General features: G+C 43.2%; 1 protein-coding gene across 2 annotated transcripts in view; it reads left to right on the top strand.

The window, feature by feature from the left end:
- plppr5b (phospholipid phosphatase related 5b) overlaps positions 1–23569 on the top strand; it is a 148977-nt gene that overhangs the window by 26412 nt on the left and 98996 nt on the right. For both annotated transcript variants that reach the window (XR_003691498.1, XM_028569178.1), the window contains exon 3: positions 14976–15164. Coding sequence is in view for 1 of the 2 variants with exons in the window: in XM_028569178.1 (XP_028424979.1) it covers positions 14976–15164 (189 nt within the window). In the remaining variant the exon portion in view is untranslated. The remainder of the gene's footprint in view (positions 1–14975; positions 15165–23569) is intronic.

The following is a 23569-nucleotide window of genomic DNA, read 5'->3' on the forward strand; positions in this document are numbered from 1 at the left end:
TAACATTTGAAAGACTGAAAGAGTTGCCGTTATACAATATAGGCTACATTATCAAACACTAGGGTGACCATATTTTGATTTCCAAAAAATATGACACTCGGCCCGGCCTCGAGACAAATCCAGACAGGCTTCTCAGAGGTTAATGAACATGCTTAATTATGCCTCAATGGTGCAAAAATAACTTCTGTAATAAAATAAAATCTGTACCAACCTGTTACACAATAATAGCTCTCTTTTAAAATAAATAAATGATATGAGAGCTTTCGCCGTAGCCTATGTAAGTGGCCTGATGTTCATACTTGTGCGCTGGTGTGTGCGTCGGGCTGGCGCGTGTGTGTGTGTGTGGGGAGTGGGTGATAGAGCGAGGGAGAAGTGAGAGAGTGACGGCGAGCGAGTCCTACCGACTCTAGAGTCATAGTGAGAGAAACAGTGTCTCCCCTGTGTTTTCTGACCACGGTGGGAAATCTTTAGCAGGAAATGCTTCGGCATTTAGTGTGCAATGCTGCTCCCCTGTCTGCTCTGGTCCCTGTCTGCTCTGGTCCCTGTCTGCTCTGGTCCCTGTCTGCTCTGGTCCCTGTCTGCTCTGGTCCCTGTCTGCTCTGGTCCCTGTCTGCTCTCGGCCCTGTCTGCTCTGGTCCCTGTCTGCTCTGGTCCCTGTGTATGTCTGCTCTGGTCCCTGTGTATGTCTGCTCTGGTCCCTGTCTGCTCTGGTCCCTGTCTGCTCTGGTCCCTGTGTATGTCTGCTCTGGTCCCTGTGTATGTCTGCTCTGGTCCCTGTCTGCTCTGGTCCCTGTCTGCTCTGGTCCCTGTCTGCTCTGGTCCCTGTGTATGTCTGCTCTGGTCCCTGTGTATGTCTGCTCTGGTCCCTGTCTGCTCTGGTCCCTGTCTGCTCTGGTCCCTGTGTATGTCTGCTCTGGTCCCTGTGTATGTCTGCTCTGGTCCCTGTCTGCTCTGGTCCCTGTCTGCTCTGGTCCCTGTCTGCTCTGGTCCCTGTCTGCTCTGGTCCATGTCTGCTCTGGTCCCTGTCTGCTCTGGTCCCTGTCTGCTCTGGTCCCTGTCTGCTCTGGTCCCTGTCTGCTCTGGGCCCTGTCTGCTCTGGTCCCTGTCTGCTCTGGTCCCTGTCTGCTCTGGTCCCTGTCTGCTCTGGTCTCTGTCTGCTCTGGTCTCTGTCTGCTCTGGTCTCTGTCTGCTCTGGTCCCTGTCTGCTCTGGTCCCTGTCTGCTCTCGGCCCTGTCTGCTCTGGTCCCTGTCTGCTCTGGTCCCTGTCTGCTCTGGTCCCTGTCTGCTCTGGTCCCTGTCTGCTCTGGTCTCTGTCTGCTCTGGTCTCTGTCTGCTCTGGTCTCTGTCTGCTCTGGTCCCTGTCTGCTCTGGTCCCTGTGTATGTCTGCTCTGGTCCCTGTGTATGTCTGCTCTGGTCCCTGTCTGCTCTGGGCCCTGTCTGCTCTGGGCCCTGTCTGCTCTGGTCCCTGTCTGCTCTGGTCCCTGTCTGCTCTGGTCCCTGTCTGCTCTGGTCCCTGTCTGCTCTGGTCCCTGTCTGCTCTGGGCCCTGTCTGCTCTGGTCCCTGTCTGCTCTGGGCCCTGTCTGCTCTGGTCCCTGTCTGCTCTGGTCCCTGTCTGCTCTGGTCCCTGTCTGCTCTGGGCCCTGTGTATGTGCGCGTCGCAGAGCTGCCCACAAGGCAGCCTCTCGGGAATTACGTCACACAACAAAGTACCGTAGTATTGTGTGCAAACCGCCAGTCAATTTAAGTACACGCTTAATGGTCCCATGAAAAACAGTGAAAACCGGACATTCCCCCGGTGTGCAATGGTGGTAGTGCAAAAGAGATCAGTGTAGGGATTGATCAGTGCAATAGCTTATTTTTTAATATTAACTATGACTATGAAAAGACAAGAAGGTAAACCTAATAGAATTAGAATTGCTTGAAAGAAATAATATACGTTAAAAACAATATGTAACAGGGAAGAAGTTATAAGACGTAGATGTTATGTGTTTCCGCTTGGCCAATAGGAAATCACTGTTCTCGCAGGTAACGTGTAGGTGAACAACACATTCTGTAGTTTTTATACCTCCGGCCATTTTGAAACCTACTTCTCAAGGAAGTGTGACTTTCAGGCTTTAAGGTTTGCATGGAGGCCACATTCTCTTTGTTTTAAAGGGTGCTCAGGCCCCACGTGGCTTCCTTTTGTCTGAGAGGTCACATGCTCTCAGGAGATCTCTGCTTTAAAGATAGTGTTTAATCACCCTGCTTCCGCTCCCAACTAATTCAAAGCATTTCATGAAACAAGGAACATTAAGTCTAATACATTTGACTCTGTGATCTCAGATTTCAAAGACCTGAACGTCCTTTAAAAATAAAAAAAACATATCCTGGGAGGACACACACACACACACACACACACACACACACACACACACACACACACATATCAGCACATCTGGAACATAGTCCCGTAGGTATAATCGCCTTATTAAGTCTATATTAGGCTGCAAGTAACCATAGCAACAATACTACTGCTGAACTGGCTGATGGTTAAATCTATGGGTTGATGAATGGAGCCCAATTGAAATTTAGAGAGAGAGAGAGAGAGAGAGAAAGAGAGAGAGAGATATGATAAATCATGCACAATTTGAAGGAGCTGATGGGATAACATTTAAACTGGAATTGTCGATTTCATGTGACAAATAAAATGGATTGATTTATTGAACATAACTTAACAGTGAAATGTCAAAGTAGAAGCAACTGGAGTGAATTGGTTGATGGTCAAAGAGAAAGGAAGAGCAGCATCGTGGCCAGTTTGAATGAATGTGTCTGCAGTTATGGGACTAGTGCTGTGAAAATGTATATCACCATGAATTTACTATGTGAGCCATCATAGTCACTCCACAATACTCAATGGTCTTTGCTTGGCCTTTATGGTCTTCCCATCTATGATCAAATAAAGGCCACTCACCCATTGTAGGCTTTGGCTCAACTTTACAAAATGAAGGTAACAATTTGCATGGATGGTCATTGAGTACATCAAATGAAACTTTTCTTGTTATCCCAACTCAATTATTGCATACAAACAACATGCTTTGCTTATTCCTCTAAAAGCTTAATTAAGTTGAACAAAATTGGTTTCAATAAAAACGTTTTGGTGATTTTAAGTAGTCAAATTATTTCATTTAAGCTGTTCTAACAAAGTTTTACTTCCATTTTATTCATACGTTTCCATGCATGTGTTGTATTAGTAATGTATTTCACCTCATTCACAATAAATTAATACAGCAATTACAGTTTTAAGATCAAGCTTATTTTATTGTAAAAAAACAATACATACGCTTCCAACCACTAAAACCACATCAAAAATAGTTGGAGAAACCAAATAAATATTTCCACACCGAAATTAGATTCAACCAAAACAGAGCTTTAAATGAACACAAAGTCAAATATTTGCATGTTTTTACCAAGAATTTGTAGCTATTTCTATTTCTAGCTTGATCTGTCACCGCTGTAGTCAGCTTGGAGTCACAGCATTAACCCAACGGTGGCCCTGAATCACAGATTGAAAAGGCATCAAAAAGTCCCTTGAAATCTTTAAAGGTCCCATGACATGGTGCTCTTTGGATGCTTTTATATAGACCTTAGTAGTCCCCTAATACTGTATCTGAAGTCTATTTTATATAGACCTTAGTGGTCCCCTAATACTGTATCTGAAGTCTATTTTATATAGACCTTAGTGGTCCCCTAATACTGTATCTGAAGTCTCTTTTATATAGACCTTAGTGGTCCCCTAATACTGTATCTGAAGTCTCTTTTATATAGACCTTAGTGGTCCCCTAATACTGTATCTGAAGTCTCTTTTATATAGACCTTAGTGGTCCCCTAATACTGTATCTGAAGTCTCTTTTATATAGACCTTAGTGGTCCCCTAATACTGTATCTGAAGTCTCTTTTATATAGACCTTAGTGGTCCCCTAATACTGTATCTGAAGTCTCTTTTATAAACCTTAGTGGTTCCTTGAAGTCTCTTTCCTGAAATTCAGCCTTGGTGCAGAATTACAGCCACTAGAGCCAGTCCCACAATGAGCTTTCCTTAGGATGTGCCTTTTCTGTGTCTGTAGCTATTGAGGAGGGGGGGGGGCAAGGTGGAGGGTGGGGATGTAGCCTTGACCAACTGCCACTTTGCTCGCGGTTGTATTGGGCATTTGTGACATTGGTGATCTCCAACGTTTTAATTTAGCGCCATGTGCTGGTCAAACATTTCACTCATCCTGTCAAACATCTCAACATCCACAGTACTAGATGACGGACATTTCGTGGCTCTTCAGATTAGCTCAAATTAAAATGCAGAAATCCCCCAAAAACTACAAGCAGTATATTCTGTTGGTTCCTTGATGTGACCTGGCGACTGCAGTATATGTAGAGGACACAGAGCCTTCAATCTCCACTTCCTGCCATGCCTGCCACATTTATTCTCATTCAAGAACATGGGCCTGCAGGAAGCGCCTTCACATCGGAGGGTCGCGAGAAAAGACTGAGCATGAATATCTATGAAGTGTGACATGCCAGATAAGCCGGGGTTGCTTGAAGCATGCTACTTTGAAGTTTTCTCCTCTGCCGCTTTGCCTTTTTAATAAGAGCTGTTTATTCACACGCGATCAAATCAAATCTTGTGTGCTGCACTTTACTCGCAAGCAGAAATCAGAAAGCCATATATATTTGGCTGGTATCTTTTGATAATAAACACCTATTTTCATTTCATGTCATGTTCCTATCGTGGCTGTTGCTTGATTCTGTGTAAAGAAATCTCTCCGTGTTAATTTGCGCAGACGTAAGAGAGCGATTGATATGCATTTCAAAGTGACGTGTGCGCCTGTTCGCTATGGTATTTTTTTATTTTTGCACACCCAGCTCTGTGATGTATTGACTGTATCTAGGTCGCACTGCCGCCTTTGGCATAACGGTGTAATAAAAACAAAATGTAAGCATTTCTCATATCTCAACCACAACGCGCCTATTTATAGATTCCCAGTCAGTCAGAGTGATGTCGTCTTGGCAGCATGTCAGTTCATTTTGAGTGGTTGTGTGTTGAAGATGTCACACAGGGAAACGGAGTGATTGGAGGCAGTTTTCACATATGCTAACAACCCTATGAAAGAGCCAATTAATATATGTAATATAATATGTTAAAGCTATGGCAAACTTGCTATTTCATTTGCCTGCAGGGATAAGTGGCGTGCTGTTAACACTGTTAACACTCTGATACCATGGCTTGTTGATGTGAGATGACACCATTGACACACGTTACCTGGGTACCATGGTAATATTTGTTATGGTTGATGCTTAGAAATGGCACATTTATCACATCAACATGATGCAAGAATAATATACATTTATTTAAAGGTCCCATATTGTAAAAAGTGAGCCTCCATGTTTTATTTGATTATAAAGCAAGTTGAGGTGCTATATAAATACTGTAAAAGTATCAAAATGCTCAGTCCACAAAGAAATGTACACAGCCCGTATTCAGAAACAGTGTCTTTAAACCAGCCGTCAGGAATTATGTACGGTTGTGATGTCTATCGAACTATAATATAAAGGCCAGTTATTTCATGGATCCAGGATACTATAAAGTTCCCTTGGCCTTTGGAATTAAAATAGCCCCCCCCCCTCCCCACATCATCACATACCCTTCACCATACCTAGAGACTGGCATGGGGTACTTTCTCATCTATCAATGCAAATCAAACCAGCTATTAGGCTAACCGACATAAATCCATGCCAATCTCTAGGTATGGTGAAGGGTATGTGATGATGTGGGGGGCTATTTTAATTCCAAAGGCCAAGGGAACTTTATCAGGATCCATAGTATCCTGGATCCATGAAATAACTGGCCTTTAAAAGTAAACATCTGCCTGCCTCTATGGGAATTTAACATAGGGATGAACTCACTTTTGTTGCCAGCGGTTTAGACATTAATGGCTGTGTGTTGAGTTATTTTGAGGGGACAGCACATTGACACTGTTATACAAGCTGGACCCTTAATACTTTACATTGTAGCAACGTGTAATTTCTTCAGTGTTGTCCCGTTAAAAGATATAATGAAATATTTACTAAAATGTGAGGGGTGTACTCACTTTTGTGAGATACTGTATATACATACTTTGTGTAGAAAGTGCCGCTACAGGCATTCCCCGGCTGCAATGGCAGTGCAGAGACCCAAAGTCCCAGATTTTTTTTTTTAACATTAAAGCACATAAATATGTTCCAGTAGAAAACCCAAAATACAAGTATGATCCTGAAAATGAGCATGATATAGGACCTTTAAAAAGAAAAAGGTATTCAAAGCTCTGCAGCAAATGAACTAATATGGATTTTGTTGTACTAGTGATCAAAAGCTAGTGCTTTGGTCTCGCATTAAGTCATTCTAGTCTAAAAGGTGTTTGATTGTGCTTTAATGTTCTCTACAGGTGTGTGTGTGCGTGTGTGTGTGTGTGTGTGTGTGTGTGTGTGTGTGTGTGTTTTGATGCTGGTGTTGTGCAGTGCAACACCTGTATTCACCAGACAACAGAGCTCATTAGTCACTCCTCAGGGAGGAACAGTCTCCCACTCCTTTGGAGAGGAAGAAGACAAAGAAAATATGCCTGTCATACTTTGCTCTGATCTCATATTTACTTTTAGCTACTCCCATCGGGCAGCCAAATCAGAGCACTCTTCCTTTTCCACTGCAATATCCATTTTAAACGACGCCATATAGACTGTCACTACTTTTGAATGCACATTTTGCACACCTGCTCTTATTTATTCATGGATTTGTTTGTTTCTCCTTATGGGTGTATGTTTTTATGTTGTTTGAGAGCCCCTAACCTTCAGTCAATTTTCTACCAATATGTGATAAGAAAATAAAGGTCTCGGAATCTTGAATCTCGGCAGCTTCTTGAATCTTGGAAAAATAGTTTGACTAAACCGGAAGAAAACACATACTCAAGGGTGAAGAAGAAGGGTCATTTACAGGAAGTGAGAACACGTCTGACACAAGACAACCTCCTGTTGTGTGCTACGTGTGTGAGAGGGCCTGATTGCTCGATGGTGTTTTTTGCCCCCAACGTCTCCTTCCAGGCAGCGCTGCGACCTCTGCCTTCAAGGCACCTAACCCTAACCCTAACCTTAACCTCAACCCTAACCGTTAAGCGCTGCCTGGAAGGCACCGTTGGGGGGAAAAAACACAGATAAATGGCCTAATTCTACTTTTCATATGATAAAATGGATTATGATTGGGGAAGGGGTAGAAGAGGCTCTACTTGAGCCTCTCAGTGCTGGCTTGCTGTATCTGGTACCTTCTTCCCGACCTCAACAGGTAGAAAAGGCTGTTACCCGGGTGGTTTGGACCTTTAATTATTCTCCTAGCCTTTTTTCTTGCAGTGGCTGGCAGTGGCAGTGGTTTTCGTATCAGGACGTGATGTTCCCTGTGATGCAGGAGTAGAAATTCCTCAGTATTTGAGGGAATGGCTGGAATTTTCCCAGGCGTCTGATGTGAAAAGCCTTGCGTTTCTCCCCACTTGAAGTTGCACTTGAAGTGACCAAGTCAGACCCTCTGTGATGTGGACACCAAGGTATTTAAAGGTCCCATGGCATGACATTTTCACTTTATGAGGTTTTTTAACATTAATATCCTGCTCTGCCTTTGAGAAAATGAAAGCTCAGATGGGCCAATCTGGAGTATTCTCCTTATGAGGTGATAAGGGGAAAAAGTTACCTCCCCTTTCTCTGCTTTACCCGTCCAGAGAATTTGGCCCACCCGTGAGAGAGAGACTTCATGGCTTTCAAACGAGCAAAGTAGCAGTTGGTCAAGGCCACACCCCCACTCTCCACCTTGGTCTATATAAAAGAGACGTCAGATACAGTATTAGGGGACCAATAAGGTCTATATAAAAGAGACTTCAGATACAGTATTAGGGGACCACTAAGGTCTATATAAAAGAGACTTCAGATACAGTATTAGGGGACCACTAAGGCCTATATAAAAGAGACTTCAGATACAGTATTAGGGGACCACTAAGGCCTATATAAAAGAGACTTCAGATACAGTATTAGGGGACCACTAAGGTCTATATAAAAGCATCTAAAGAGCACCATGTCATGGGACCTTTAAAGCTGTCCACCGAGTACCCGTTGATATTAGTTTGCCATCTTCTTGCCCATTATCATCTCTTTAGTCTTGCTGAAATTCATGAGTAGGTTGTTGCCCTTACACCAGTGGGTGAGCTCCTTCTTTCAGGAAGGCCTTTTTCATTGTTGTCCATGATCAGGCCCACCACAGCTATGTCGTCAGCAAACTTGATGATGGTGTTGGTGTCGAAAGTGGCTACACAGTTGTGTGTGTGTGTACAGGGGATACAGCAGGGGACTCGAAACACAGCCCTGGGGTGCTTCAGTGTTAGGGATGTGGGTGGATAAGGTGTCCGCCCACTCTCAACCCCTGGGGTCTATCTGTCAGGAAGTCTAGAAGTCAGGAAGTCAAGGACCCACATGCACAGTGAGGTGTTTAAGTTTTAATAGTCCCAGAGCTTTGTGACAAGCCTGGAGGAAGCTGTGGTGTTAAACGCTGAACTGGAGTCAACACAAAGGAGTCTCAAGGCTTCCTTTCTCTTCCAGGCGAGACAGGCAGGTGGGGAGGTGTTGGTTGAGATGTTTTATGGCGTCTTCCGTTGATCAGTTGGAATGGTAGACAAACTGTAATGGGTGCATTGTGCTGGGTAATGAGAAGCAGATGTAGTCCTTGACCAGACGTTAAACACACTTCATCACTACTGTCATCGGTCCTAATTCTTGGACCATGCCACATGCTTCTGTGATGGTCCTCTTGGAGTTGTAGTTTCCCTTTCTTCCTGTAGTCCCTTTGTGCCTCTTCCCGCATTATAGGCTGCTACTTTATAAAGGTCCATGTTGTCAGACTGTAGTCATAATTTGTAGGCTGCAGTGCGTGTGTTTCTGTTTTTGGCATGATTTAACTTTAGCTTTTGGTCCAGTTGCTTCTGTTGTTTTCCAAACGAAATCCACCATACTGTGACCGTGACGTAGACAGAGTTGTCCTGGAACGTGCTGCAGACTGCGTCATAAAGTGCGGCCTCTGATTGGCTTGACCTCCCGCGTCACTGGGGGCATGCATGGTAATTTGTTTGCATACTTTGACCTGTGTATGTATTGAATAAACATATTGGATACTGGCATACATCAGATAAATCCGTACAGAAAAATACTTTGCACATCTACAATAGGGTCGCACAATATTGACAAAATGTGATATTGCGATATCGATATTAATGTCGATATTTTTAAACATATGTAAAATGACAAATTATGGAAAAACCGCATCAAAATAGATTAATAACAAATGCAAAAGGTTTATTTCAGCTGACAGTCATTGGACTGGTCTAACATGAATAAATAAATAAGGACCATGTCTACAGAACAGGACTTCTGGTTGTACAGTATTAAAATATATAAATAAAGAGAACAGGACATGTTCTACTGGTTGGACACTATAAAATATATAAATAAAGAGAACAGGACATGTACTGGTTGGACAGTATAAAATATATAAATAAAGAGAACAGGACATGTACTGGTTGGACACTATAAAATATATAAATAAAGAGAACCGGACATGTTGTACTGGTTGGACAGTATAAAATATATAAATAAAGAGAACAGGACATGTTGTACTGGTTGGACACTAAAATATATAAATAAAGAGAACAGGACATGTACTGGTTGGACAGTATAAAATATATAAATAAAGAGAACAGGACATGTTGTACTGGTTGGACACTATAAAATATATAAATAAAGAGAACAGGACATGTTGTACTGGTTGGACACTATAAAATATATAAATAAAGAGAACAGGACATGTTGTACTGGTTGGACACTATAAAATATATAAAAGAGAACAGGACATGTTGTACTGGTTGGACACTAAAATATATAAATAAAGAGAACAGGACATGTACTGGTTGGACAGTATAAAATATATAAATAAAGAGAACAGGACATGTTGTACTGGTTGGACACTAAAATATATAAATAAAGAGAACAGGACATGTACTGGTTGGACACTATAAAATATATAAATAAAGAGAACAGGACATGTTGTACTGGTTGGACACTATAAAATATATAAATAAAGAGAACAGGACATGTTGTACTGGTTGGACACTATAAAATATATAAATAAAGAGAACAGGACATGTACTGGTTGGACAGTATAAAATATATAAATAAAGAGAACAGGACATGTTGTACTGGTTGGACACTATAAAATATATAAATAAAGAGAACAGGACATGTTGTACTGGTTGGACACTATAAAATATATAAATAAAGAGAACAATACAAAACCTTTCTTTTGCTTCTTTGATTTGTTCCGTTTTTTTTGTCTCTATCTATTTTTTCACTTACACTGTCACTCTGTCGAAATATGCACACACGTGGTACGCTCCATAGGGTTTGTCACGTAGTGGCCCTGTGCGCTGACGTGCACTAACAAGTGCAAGTGGCAGGATAACTGGCCAATGAAACGATGATCATTACAGCGTAATCATTATAGCTCTAAATCCAACACACCTAAGCCACACAGCCAACGGACGGGACACAGCGCTCCACAAAATAAACTAAATATCGCATACTTATCGCAACACTTTTGATATAATATTGTGCAACGTGATATTTCACCCCTAATCTACAACGTGAGACAGGTCAAAAGTTGCGAACGTACTAGACCATCTTCATGCCTGACGATGGTACCAAAACGTGTCTATTATTAAACTTTATATAAGTTTTGCAAGTTAGACAGTGTGCGGGAGTTTTCTTTACAATGAATCCCAAAAATATCAGCTGCCTTATTAAAAACAACCAAACAATTGTCCCTGTTGTTCTCTCCTTGGTTGTCAATAATCCAACATTCAGCCATACAACATGGGAGTCCAATGGAATAAGAGGTAGAGACACATGAAACATCAGGCTGTCACAGACAACAAGTCTCTATGCTAGAATTACCCTTGAAAGTAACACAATTCTGACACTGTATCGAATGCTGCATGTGTACCATGATGTGCCTCAGCAGTATAGCAGCAACTCTGGCACTCCTCATAGGCTGAGCAGAAAAGAGACAGATGGACAGATAGGTCTACAGAGGACTCCACTGTGTTCACACACTCACCACTGCTTCCATGAACTGCTCTCTGATTGGCTGGATTAGGAGCCTCCTTTCTGCATGATTGATCCCGTGTGTGGTTGTGTTTGTAAGAAATAGCACACACATTGCATATGTGTAAACATTTGTGCATCTGTGTGTGCAAAACATATGCTTGGGGCTATTTACCTATAATGTAAATATAAGTACATATTTTTTTTATGGAAATATGCAGCCATAGACATGACAAATTTGCTCTAAGTGCCCTGGAAACAATAAGCTGTCCTGGAATATGGTACAATGTGCAGCATGATTCCCATTAGGCTGATGTATGAAGTGTCACAGCCTGCAAATGTCTTTTTAGACCCAACATCCCTAAAATGTCAAAGCTCTATTCAGCAACAATAACAATGACACCTTCACACATATGACAATATTCTGATAGATCCTAAGCTTTTCTTTGAGAAAAGAACAAAGAACGACTCTGAAGTCATTCTTAAAAAAGGAAGACGTGTTTGGAGATTTGCCGACCGGATACGGCAAAAGTTGAATCTACCAACTAGCTCCGCTACCTTCTTCGTTGCTCTACCTGGTTGTAGCGCTATCCTATTACGTGCAGAGGGAATTTGAAAGACAACCGTTCATCCCGCCCCTCGGATTGCGCTCCGTCAATGGTGAGTTCCTAGACCCAACATCTGGATGTGGGTCTGGCTCGTCACTTAAGTCAATATTACAATACAATGATTAAAAAAAAAAATCCATTCATCCCGGCTTCCTGTGTCTGCTGACAGACATGTCATTCTTCACACATTCTCGACATCGTGACATTTCATCTAGCGCCTTGATCGGGCCAAAATTTGAATTTGTCCCATACTTTGGTCAATAACTAAATACCTGCAAAACTAACACTAACAACTTTTATTGGAAGTGAAACACGTACATTATACTTTTTCATTTGCAGATTTTCTGAAAATTCAGTTCAACTTTACGCTACATTTGGATGGAAGCGTGGCTACTGTAAACATCTGCTCGGTTATTGCAATAATGACCTGAGAGAAAACTGTAGAGATATAAGGGAATGTATTCATATTGATTACCATACCATCTGTTTTCCACTTAATCCCCTGGTAATAATCATTTAATGCCTTCCAAACCGCATAACAAAAGAGATCATTCCCTGAATGTTTAAATGCATCCTGGAAAGGTTTCCTCACGGGATACTGTAAGGTATTCATTTCCTGAACAGCAGGGTTTATAGTTCATTCTACAGCTGTCAGTCTGATATGACAGGATTCATAATGTATGCATACTGCAATTAACCACTTTCTCATGCTATTATTATAGGGAAAATGCATCATTAGACGTCTCTCTTGTGCGTTTGAGCATGAAGCCAGCAGCATATAGATTTGGCCTTGTTAGTATTCAAATGGGGGGAGTGATGACAGAGTGACACAGTAATGGCAGCCATTACTCCGAGCTGTCAACGCGCACACCACCTGACACCACACAGCCTCTGCGTCTCCATCTCTGTCCGTCTCCCCTGACAGCCTTCGCTTATGGATTTCAGCGTGTCAGTGAAGCGCAAACGTGCATCTCTGGCAAGGGCCTAACTTTGGGAAATTTTGAGCATTTCAAACACTTCATTTTCTGCGTTCCGGTGAATTTTTCTGCAACAATTTGTGCCTTTTCTGCGTCAAGTTATGATGCAAATGTCTCAGTTTCCCCCTGTAAATTACGTTTGTGATCTCTGGTGCTGGAGAAAAAGACAGAGAGTGGAGTATGAAATAAGATGAGGCTTCAATGATCCATGTGGGGAAATGGGGTCGCTGCAGCAATGGAAGGATCATAGATAAAGAAGAAGAAAATATGAACAACTATAGAGCCAGCAGTTGCCATTGAACTTAGAACAACCGTTCCAGCAGGAAGTGGAAATGTACGACAGAATTATGAAGGAATGCAAATGAACATAATAGTCATTCTATTGCAGGGTGAATGGATAACAGCCCCGGTTTGCTCTTCTCTGGAAACTCTCTGGCAAGGAATATTATACACAACAATTGACATGAGTGGCATCAGAGGAAAAGGCATTTAAAAAATATAGTATAAGGACTCCTTCACACTGGCTGCGTGGCGTGTCCGTTTTTATTACGTATAGAATACAAAAAGAAGTTTATATGTCATTTTGACACATATTTTTTTTTTTTTTTTTTTTTCAATAAAAGAAGTATAGGTTTAATTCAGTCATTCATTTGGTAACAGCTCTGTTCTATCCTTTACATTGTGGATATTTAATTTTGGAACAAAATATTGTGTTGTTCTTGCCTGGTCTCCCTTTGTGTTTCACTGGTGTAAAATGACCCGACACAAATACATATTAATACATGACATTTTGACTTTTGAAAGTCTCTAGGTTTTGACATAAATGCAGATATAAATGTAATTAAAAAAGTTAAATAGTAATAATAATTATCGATTTTCAAATCTTGCACCTGTCAATACAGAACGAAATATTCTGTGGCCTATTTTGCCGTCAATACTGCCGTCGTTGTCTTTGCTGTAATCAAATCAGTATATATTTATATTATATATATTTATATTTAAATTGTAATTTTGACTTAAAGTTCTTCATTTTCACTGTACATGCATATCGGTTCCAAATATTAACTTAATATTAATTATATTATAAGTTTCATTAACTACTAATAATCGGTATTGGCCTTGAAAAAGCAGTAACCGTCGATCCCAACTCAGAAGGATTATAATGTTAAGTATTTTTACATTGTAATGAGCCATTTTGGCTCGGGTAAAGTATCTGAACTCTTCACATCACCGCCTACAAGCAATAGCTTGCAACCTGTTACAGATGCTTTTTACTTCAATCCAAATCAATGGCAGTGACATCATGCGGCTTCTGCTCATTCACTTTTATGTATTGACTCATTTCTCTGATGAAATGTGGTCTGAGTTCAGAGCTCCAGCCTCTGTCAGTGGTCGAGACACATGTGACGTCTACAGCTCTCTCCTTCCCCTCCCACTCTCTCCATCTCTCTCTCTCTCTCTCTCTCTCTCTCTCTCTCTCTCTCTCTCTCTCTCTACACCCTTACATCCTATCCTTCTGCTTTTCTCCTTTCTGCTCCTGAATTAGTTAAATATGGCAATGCATGTCTTGGTGCGCACGCACACACGCACACGCACACACGCACGCACGCACGCACACAAAGATGACCTGTCGATTCCCCTATTTGCTTACATGTCCCTCTAATCTGTCTCTCTTTCTTGCACACACACACACACACACACACACACACACACACACACATATATATAGAGGAGGGTCGCAAAAGCCTCCTCAACCTTTTTCATGCTTTACACACCCTCATATGCCCGCTGGCTCTCCCTCCCTCCCTCCCTCTCCCTCCCTCTCTTGCTCTGTCCGTCCCTCCTTCCCTCCCTTCCTCTCTCTCTCTCTCTCCCTCCCTCTCTCTCTCCCCCCCCTCCCTCCCTCCCTCCCCCTCCTCTCTCTCTCACACACACCGAGAGAGAGAGAGTGTGTAACGTTAGTCGCCGCAGCAGCGAGCAGAGTAAGCCGGGGCGAGCGAGCGAGCGAGCGAGCCTCCACCACAGTCAGCGAGCGGCTGATCGCGCACAGCCGAGCCGTCATGTGCCGGGCAGCGGGAGTCGGCGCCGCCGGGGAGGCTGGGTAGGAGCGAGAGAGGGAGAGTGGGAGAGAGGAAAAAAAAGGCTTTGTTCTAATTAAATGTCTCTCGCTCTCTGTCTGCATCATGCTGTACTTCCAGCTGGTGATCATGGCCGGGACCGTCATGCTGGCCTACTACTTTGAGTACACCGACACCTTCAGCGTGCACGTGCAGGGCTTCTTCTGCTACGACACCACGTACACCAAGCCCTACCTGGGGCCGGAGGACAGCAGCGCCGTCCCGCCCGTCCTGCTCTACGCCCTGGTGGCCGGGCTGCCCACGCTGCTGGTGAGTGCCCACTCCGTCTGCAAAAACTTCAGCCGTCAGACCTGTAGGCTCACCGATGAGCAACCATCTCATCTCCATCATTTCTTTCTAGCTCTGGTTTTCAAATGAATTCTGGAACATTATCACATCGTGTCTGATCACTGTAGCGCCGAATTATAAGTTGATTAATAAAATGAGTCAAATTGCCAACAATTTGAATAATTGATTCATTATTTGGGTCATTTGTGATGCCATTCTGTGGTTGCAGCCTCTCCAACGGGAGCGTCTGCTGCTTGTCTCTGTTTGATATCACTGTTAACTCTACCTTTTGGAGCTTTTGGATCGCTGCACGAAATAAGACCTTTATAGACTGCACTGCAGGTTCTAGGCTCTTGTGATGACACTTTCACAATCTCATGACAGTGTATAGAACAATTAATAAATGTATTAAGATATAAAACATTCGTTAGTTACAGCCCTAGATTATTGAGTATTGATTAAAAAACACATACACACAAAATCCAATAAGAAGTAAGAACCAAGGAGCCCATTTAAAATGTCAAATTCACGTCAGATGTGAACGCTACCTGCTAATCCGATGTTAACTACCATCAGACTAAGCATTACCCTGAGTGATTATGATATTGTTTATATAGCATCTACTTATAGATTGCTGCTGAGATCACATTTGGGCAGGCATTTACAGGCGGACTTGTAAGAACTCCTCAAATGTGAAAGCTACCTGTTCATCTGTAGCGATGGATCTCTTCCCAATGCAAAACGAGAGACGACTGGCGGTCAATCTGATGAAGAGTTAGAGTCTCGGGGTGGGGGAGGGTAAGGGAAGGGTGGGGGGTATTGTCCTGATTGGTGTTTGGTGTTTTAAGCCCCCAACGTCGTCTTCCAGGCAGCGCTGCCTGGAAGGCCCTAGGATTAGGCGATGGTTAGGGTTAGGTGCCTTGAAGAAGACCCCCCGTGATATAATGTCCAAAATCTCGTTGAGAGACAGAGTGGACTTTGCCATCGCTCATTAACAGGATGGGATCTGAAACCTGTTCAGCTGCTGTCTCTGAGGGAATATGGATGAATATTGAGTACTTGCTGTCGTGGTGGTTTTTAAAAGTTGTATTCATTAGATTTTTTTTTCCTGGCCGCTTGGGGGCAGCGTAACGAGCTGTGAACACAACATTAACATAAATGGATGTGGGTGAATGTTTGAGCCTATTTATATACAGCCAGCAGGCACACAGCGACGTGAGGATTCATTAGGAGTTCCACCTGATGAAAGGGAGTCCAAACTTCTCTGTCTTTCAGCTGTTTCTGCTCTCCACCAACTCATCTTCTGTCTCTTTAGCTGCTAAACTCTGCACCGTGTCCACCAGCTCGCCTCTGCCGAGCAGGTGAAAGTACTCTGGCTTTAGCAGAGCTGCTGCTGGTGGAAATGATGTCAATGAGAGCGGAGTTCGCAGGCCAGGAAGCCACAGCTAAAAAAAAAGGCTCATCTTTCAAACTTTACATAGTCATATGAGGCATTTATAATATGCGACCATAGGTTAGTTACTTTGAGACATAGCTCACCTTGAGCCTGAGCTTAGCTCCAGGCTGTGATTCTAACGATGTGTGCTGCGTTCCAGCTGCGCCGCGGTTTTGTCACACGCCATACCACACCACGAGTGTCTCAGAGAGAGAGAGAGAGAGAGAGAGAGAGTTTTTATTGTCTCTACAAGAACATTACAGAACAATCAGGTGTTTATTAAGCTAGTATCTGCCTTCCACTCCAAGCTCTCCTGCAATTAAACTCCACGCCTTCTCTTCTCTGGCGTTGTCTTCATAAAAAGGATCTGTTTTCTGGCGCGTATCTTTAGCAGAGTGGAGAGCCGCTTCACACACGCTTCTGGGACGCGCCGTGGGGCGGCTGGTGTAGTATCGGGCATTGACCTGAACGGCCGCGATAGCTCGCGGAAGGCCACGGCGCCTCCGCAATGCAGCGCAGACGCGCCAGGTGGAAAATTAGGGGTAGGGCTGCGTTCAGACTGGCTTCGTTCAGACAGCCTGCGTCGGCCGTCCGACAGCAGTGGCGGGGGTTGCCGCACGGGGGGCACGCAGAAAAACTCAGCGGGCCTGGGGGCGAAAAGTTGAGACCCACTCAACTTTTGGAGAAACGCAACCAGACGTCATGCTGTTTTGTCTCGCTCGTCTGTTTTCTCTCTCTCTCTCTCTCTCTCTCCTGTGTGAAATGAAGCTGCCTTCAAGTGCGGTCGAAAACGTCGAGATCTACAAACGATCTGACGGAAAACGGTAACTGTGAAATATAAAGTCTACTTGTGCTACATCCGGGGGTTAAAGAACACAACAGGACGTCACACAAATGGGCCCTTTCATTGACACTCCCTCCGCCGCACAACACCTGCGGCAAATCGCCGGATCGCTTTTTTTGGGTCTGAACGCACCGTGAAAACAACATTACATTTGAATAGCGTAGAGACTGACGTGCCGTGTCATAGCTCAGACAGGAAGATGGACCATGAAACCTACCTGTGTATCCGTGTCGATTTGATCTCTTCAAAGTGGTCCCGAATACTCCCTGATGGGATTATTTTTCTCCCTGCATATACTCCTGTTATTTTCACCTGATCTTTGTTCATATGCTAATCACCAGGATTAGCTTTAACATGGACAGCAGGGACATCCTTACCTCGCCATTATATCTCCCTGGCCCCTGGATGAAAGATGCTTTTGTTGTGTTTCGCTGCTCTTTCATTAGCTCCGCCAATTACCGGCTGATTGTGTAATGAACTCATAAATATGCAGCCAACAGGGGTGCAGCGCAAAGTTAAGTGCAGTGATTACCCCTGCAGTAGCTGGTCTGAAGCGGACAGCGCAGTGTTTACACACGCACACACACACACACACCCTGAACACAGTGCATCCTGGCACGTCACACAGCACACAGTCTCAACGCTGCAATATTATATTCTACCAGATTTAGCAGCTTACCTTTCTCCTCTGCTGCTCCGGGAGTTTCTCTTTGATGGCAGGCTTCATTACACTGTATACTACTTGTTTTGATGTAATTAAGTCGGGATGTTTTCATGCAGACTGATGGGTCTTCAGTGTGTAGTGTGGCTACAATCAGATAAGATATACCTTATTGATCCCACATTGGGGGAATTCCCTTGTTACAGCAGCTCATAAATTCAAACAGAATGAGAAAAATAGACATTGAGAAAAAAGAAAATGGAAAAAATATATAGATAGTTTGATGACAAATAGATGTGGATGTGAGATTTCCATGGTACAGAACAGACGGCGTGTTTCCCTACTGAAATTGAGAGTAGGCCAGAGGAAAACAACAGAAAGTATCTCGTTATAACGCTGCGTCTAATTGGGCCTGTGGACAACGTCTGCTATTTTGGCTCACGTGTGCAGCAGCGGAAAGCTCTACATTTGTGGATGAAGTGGAATATACATCAGGATGTGGTAATTAGTAATTGCTCTGGAACAGCTGAGCCAATCACAGGGAAGCATGACAACAACAGCTTAACAAATCATATTGCGTATATGATAGTGGCACGATTTGAACTCCCAGCACCACAGGTCTGCAGCCGGAGGCAGATGGTGTTTGTTTTTAATATCATTTCTACAATGAAGAAATAAATAAATAATAGGAAAATGATGTTGATGAAGCAGTTGACATGTGACATGAGTTCAACGGCGTGTCAGCTTTAATACGACTGCATCTCATGTCATAAATGGTCCTAAAATGTGACAACGTTTTAAGAATATAAAACATGGAATGCAACTTTTCTTATGGACCACACGCAGAGTTGGTGAGCACAAGAAGTGGAAAAAAGAAAAAAGATTTTTATGATCAAGATTATCGTAAAAATTGGCCGGAGTTCTCCTTTTAAAAACGTGAATCGAATGGAATCGTGAGTTGAGTGTGTGGTTCCTAGCCTCGTGAGACCGTCCTGATCTGGCGAGCTCCAGTTTTCCACTAGCAGATCAGTCTGGCATCTTGAGATAGAGAACATTTGGAGCCGTTCGCCAAACAACCGACCAATCAGCATTGGTTTTGAGGCGGGTTTAGGTGTGACGCAACGAGAAGCAACTGTTCAGTCTAAACAACATGGCAGCTTCCACGGATGAGATGAGCGTAGCTATCGTGCAAGTTTTATCCGAATTAGAAAATATTCCTTCATTGAAAGAAGAGCGAAAAAACTGCACTGGAGGCTTTTCTCGGAGGAAAAGATGTTCTAGCTCTTCTTCCGACTGGTTTCGTCAAGCGTTTGATATGATTGGTTGATTTGGCCCGTCCATCACCAACATAGGTGGTGATAGACAGATGGTTTGTCCAATCAGCTAAACAGTATTTTCGCCCCTTCCCAAAAGTTCTCCAACGGAAAGTTCCCAGATGGGTATGCCGAGCCAATGCGAAGCGATCCATCTGGAGGAGTCAGGGTATGTGGTTCCAACCCTAGGGAAGATTACTGCTTATCGCCATAGTTGGCGCCAGAACAAACAAAACGGGGATTTTAACTTTGATTGAAATGGTTGATTAACATTTGAAAAAGTGTTTGAATAGTGTTTGAAACAAATTTGCCCCGAGTATTCAGTTTTACTCAGAGTTTCTCCTCTCTTAACAGAAATACTGTTTTCATTCACTAATTAGGAGCACTTCTACTCTGCTGTCTGTTTAGAGTGCTGTTCAGTCACTGTCAATAAAACTCAACACTTTATGCAGATTAAAGCCTGGAAAATTAAACGTCTACCAGGAGCAGGAAGACTCTTACCCTTGGAGCCACTGGCAGGTGTTTAATGTGACACCTCTGCGCAGGAAGTGTTTAGGTAGAACGCCAACTGCAGAGATGAGAAAATGAGAGTGGCGGCATTTAAAATAAACGCCTGTTTGAAAGGTGAATAAGGGATTAGGCCACTATTAGAATTCACAGTGAAAGGCTTCACGGTCTGACTTAAGCTTGATTTATGGTTCTGTGGAGGCTCCACGCACAGCTTTCTCTGTAGCCTACGTAAGTGGCCTGAAGTTTAAACTTGTGTGTTGGTGTGTGAATCAATCTCTTTATGAGAATTGCAGGGCCAGCATGTGTGTGTGTGTGTGTGTGTGTGTGGTAGAGCGAGTGAGAGAGTGACGGTGATTATCTTAAAAATGAGTAGTGACTCTAGAGTCCTAGTGAGAGAACCACAGTGTCTCCCCTGTTCTTTCTGACCACGGTGGGAAATCTGGAGCAGGAGAAGTTAACCCTCTCCTTGATCTCATGTTGTTTCTGGAGAAGGAGAACCAGGAAACGCTACCAAGCCACGGCCGAGCAACTTCCGTCCCCACGGCGTGTAGTAAAAGTTTTCGAGAGGTGCACGTCAGGCTACAACGCAGGATCGGTATCGCCAAAGTACCTACGTACGTAGCCGCGGCGTAGATTTAACGCAGAAGCATAAAACACGCTATTGACTGCCGCACATGACAACCAGGGCACTGACATACGTTCATTCCTACTACAGTTTACACATCACACTGCCGATCAGCTCCTTACATTATGCAACAACTGAATACAGCCACCCAGTGACACAAACGTATCCTCCATATGCGTTTGCAGATTTTGTACCGTTCATTCCAACTTTATTCTCAACATGTATCTCACCATTTCCCCCCAGTGTCATTAAGAGCCTCTTTTTGACAGATGACACATCCTTGTTCCGGGATGTTCCCCTTGGATCAGAAAAGCCCTCAGCAGTCTTGAGTATTTGCTTTCGGAATCCCCAAGTAAAAGAGTGACACACATGATTGGCAGCTTGAAGAGTCATGGAATTATCTGTGGAACCGGTAGCGTCCCCAGCTGAGGTCGGGCTGCTTTTGAGGCAGACGTGACAAGACACATTGTGTAGGTTGGGTAGGAAACCCTGTAGACCTGTGAGAAGTTACTTGTCAGTTTTCCCCATACAGACTGGTTTATTACATGTTTACAGGTTTGAAGCCAGGCCAGTCTGTTAACATGGAAGTGCTTCCAAGAAGGAAAAGAACATTTTGGTTACCAATGCTGTGTGTGATGTTACACAAACACTCGGCTTTTAGACAGATTTTGTTCTGATGACTTATTTGCACATAAATCATGTTCAGGGATGGTCCAGGGTGGCTTTGGTGCTCTAGATACACTCTTCCTCCTTCCTCCTAGTCTGCATAACTAGGCTTTTCTGCACATTGATGTAAAGAAATGAATCCTGACAACAGGTGCAACTAGGTGCCACTGGGCGCAACATTGAAGTATTCAAGTACTTATACCAGTGTACTTCATCTAACTATAAAGCCAGGAATCTGTGTGTGTGTGTGTGTGTGTGTGTGTGTGTGTGTGTGTTTCTGTCATTCGAATATCTCGAGAACCGTTCATCTAATGTACTTTACACTTGGCAGGTGTATTGCTGGGTACCCAGTGACGTGCAGTGTCCATTTGGTGCAAGTTGTAAACGCCACACATTCAATATTAATAAATAATAAACTGTGAAACTAAGCCCAGCATGAACACCGCACAATAACAGTTGAAAAACTAAGCGACCGCTGTGTTCAGCTGCGGGGGGCGGGGCTTCAGGGCTGTGTAGTGTATTGGGTGGGCACCCCAATTAATTTTAACTCCACCAAATGGCATGCTGGGTACAGCTCTCTCTCACTCGCTACAGTACATTCAAGAACAGATGAAGAAAGTAAGACCGGAGATGTTACATTGTAGCAAAGTAAACATTTTAATCATCAGCGATGTACCTTTTGGAAATAACACTTTTGTTCCTGGAAATAGCCTGGTCCCAAATAGATAGCTCTTAGCAAGTGACTATCATTGCTCTGGGATTCAACTATGTCATGGCAGGTGTATTGCTCAGGACCCAAGGAAGCGCAGTGTCGATTGTCAATTTGTTTGGATGAGCAGTTGTGGAGAAAGTCGCAAGCAGCAACACTGGAGGCCAAGCAATCAGCCTTTTCCCAACATGCATCATTCCCCTGGTGTTCTTATTAACTGCATCAGCAGCTTTCAGGACAAACTGAGTAACAACTGAGAGACAAACAAACATCCACAAATTCCTAATTACCCCACGTCATCCAAGATGTGAGAGGTATAGAAGACAACAGGGTGTTGACATAGATCTTTAGCTCCACTCTGGGAAGACATAAAAAGCAAAGACTGAAGTGTGTTACAGCACATTGGCTCCCACTGTTCTCAGTAAACTTATTTCCTTTCCAAGAATAAAAGTGCCATGAAGATGGATGTGCGTCTGCACAACACAGAGTTTGGCAGAAAGCCTCAGCCTGCAGCACCCGGCTACTGAGAGGAAAATCCATCAGAAAACTCTGAGACATGGTTAAAAACACAACTAATTACAGTGCACCGAATTGCTGGCCCTATTTGTTATTTTCTTTTTTGGTACCGTTTGCCAAAGCACGTACGAGTGATTGAAGTTGTTTGTAGTATTCGCCAGTTTCCTCGTATTTAGAATTTTCTCTACGAGTCATGTCCAGATTTTTGTGTGCCTTCTCTACAGCGGAAAAACACTTGCATGACTTCAGAAACATAACGTCTTAATCTGATGTGGGGTTAAAATATGAATTTGAAATTAACGAATCATCATCATCATCATCATCATCATCTTCAGGGCTGCTTCCTGCTTACAAAAGGTTGTTTAGATTTTCAAATTTGTATTGCCATATTTTGGCACAGCAACTTCTACAGGTCAGTAGTAAACAGGACAATTCTAAGGTGCCCAGGATCTGTGATTGGAAAAGGTCCAAAAATGAATGGTGTCAACAGAATACATTACAGTGGACACCCGTGATCTATTTTTTAAATATTCTTTTTAAATTGTCGCAGTAAGTCTGTCAAATGCTAAAAAAACTAAATGGCAGCGCTTCAAATTTTACTGTCTTTTTTACATTGAGTGAGTCATAACACTCAGTCCCAGTCAGTCTTTCTTCTGTCTGGACGTTCAGACAAAATCAAACATGTTTGATATTATACTAAGTTTTCAGTCTTGGTATTGAAGTTAAATCACATGAACATTGTCAACAACCAATGGGTGCGCTTCCTCCAGCCCCAAGCAGGAAGTAGGAAACTGCTAGAGCCAGTATTGTTTATGGTTGCTATGGCGCTGGCTAAGCTAAACGCTAAAGAGGGAGTCATCCAACGGGAGTTTTACCGGCAGATAAACACAGACCTCCAGGTACTGGAGACATTCATCTGCATGTACGGCAGAACAGAACATCTGCAAACCCTTAAAGTTACCAGCTAACGCTAGCAGTACCTAGCTAGCTTGGTTACATTTTTCAAAACAAATTTAGTTGTAGTCTTGCAACATGTGACCCTGCAAGATCCCCGGTCTTTACATATTATGACAGTCTTTAACGTTAGATGTGAGATGATTGTCTTTTC

This window comes from Perca flavescens, chromosome 22 (assembly GCF_004354835.1).
Source record: "Perca flavescens isolate YP-PL-M2 chromosome 22, PFLA_1.0, whole genome shotgun sequence".
In the NCBI taxonomy this organism is placed as follows: domain Eukaryota; kingdom Metazoa; phylum Chordata; class Actinopteri; order Perciformes; family Percidae; genus Perca; species Perca flavescens.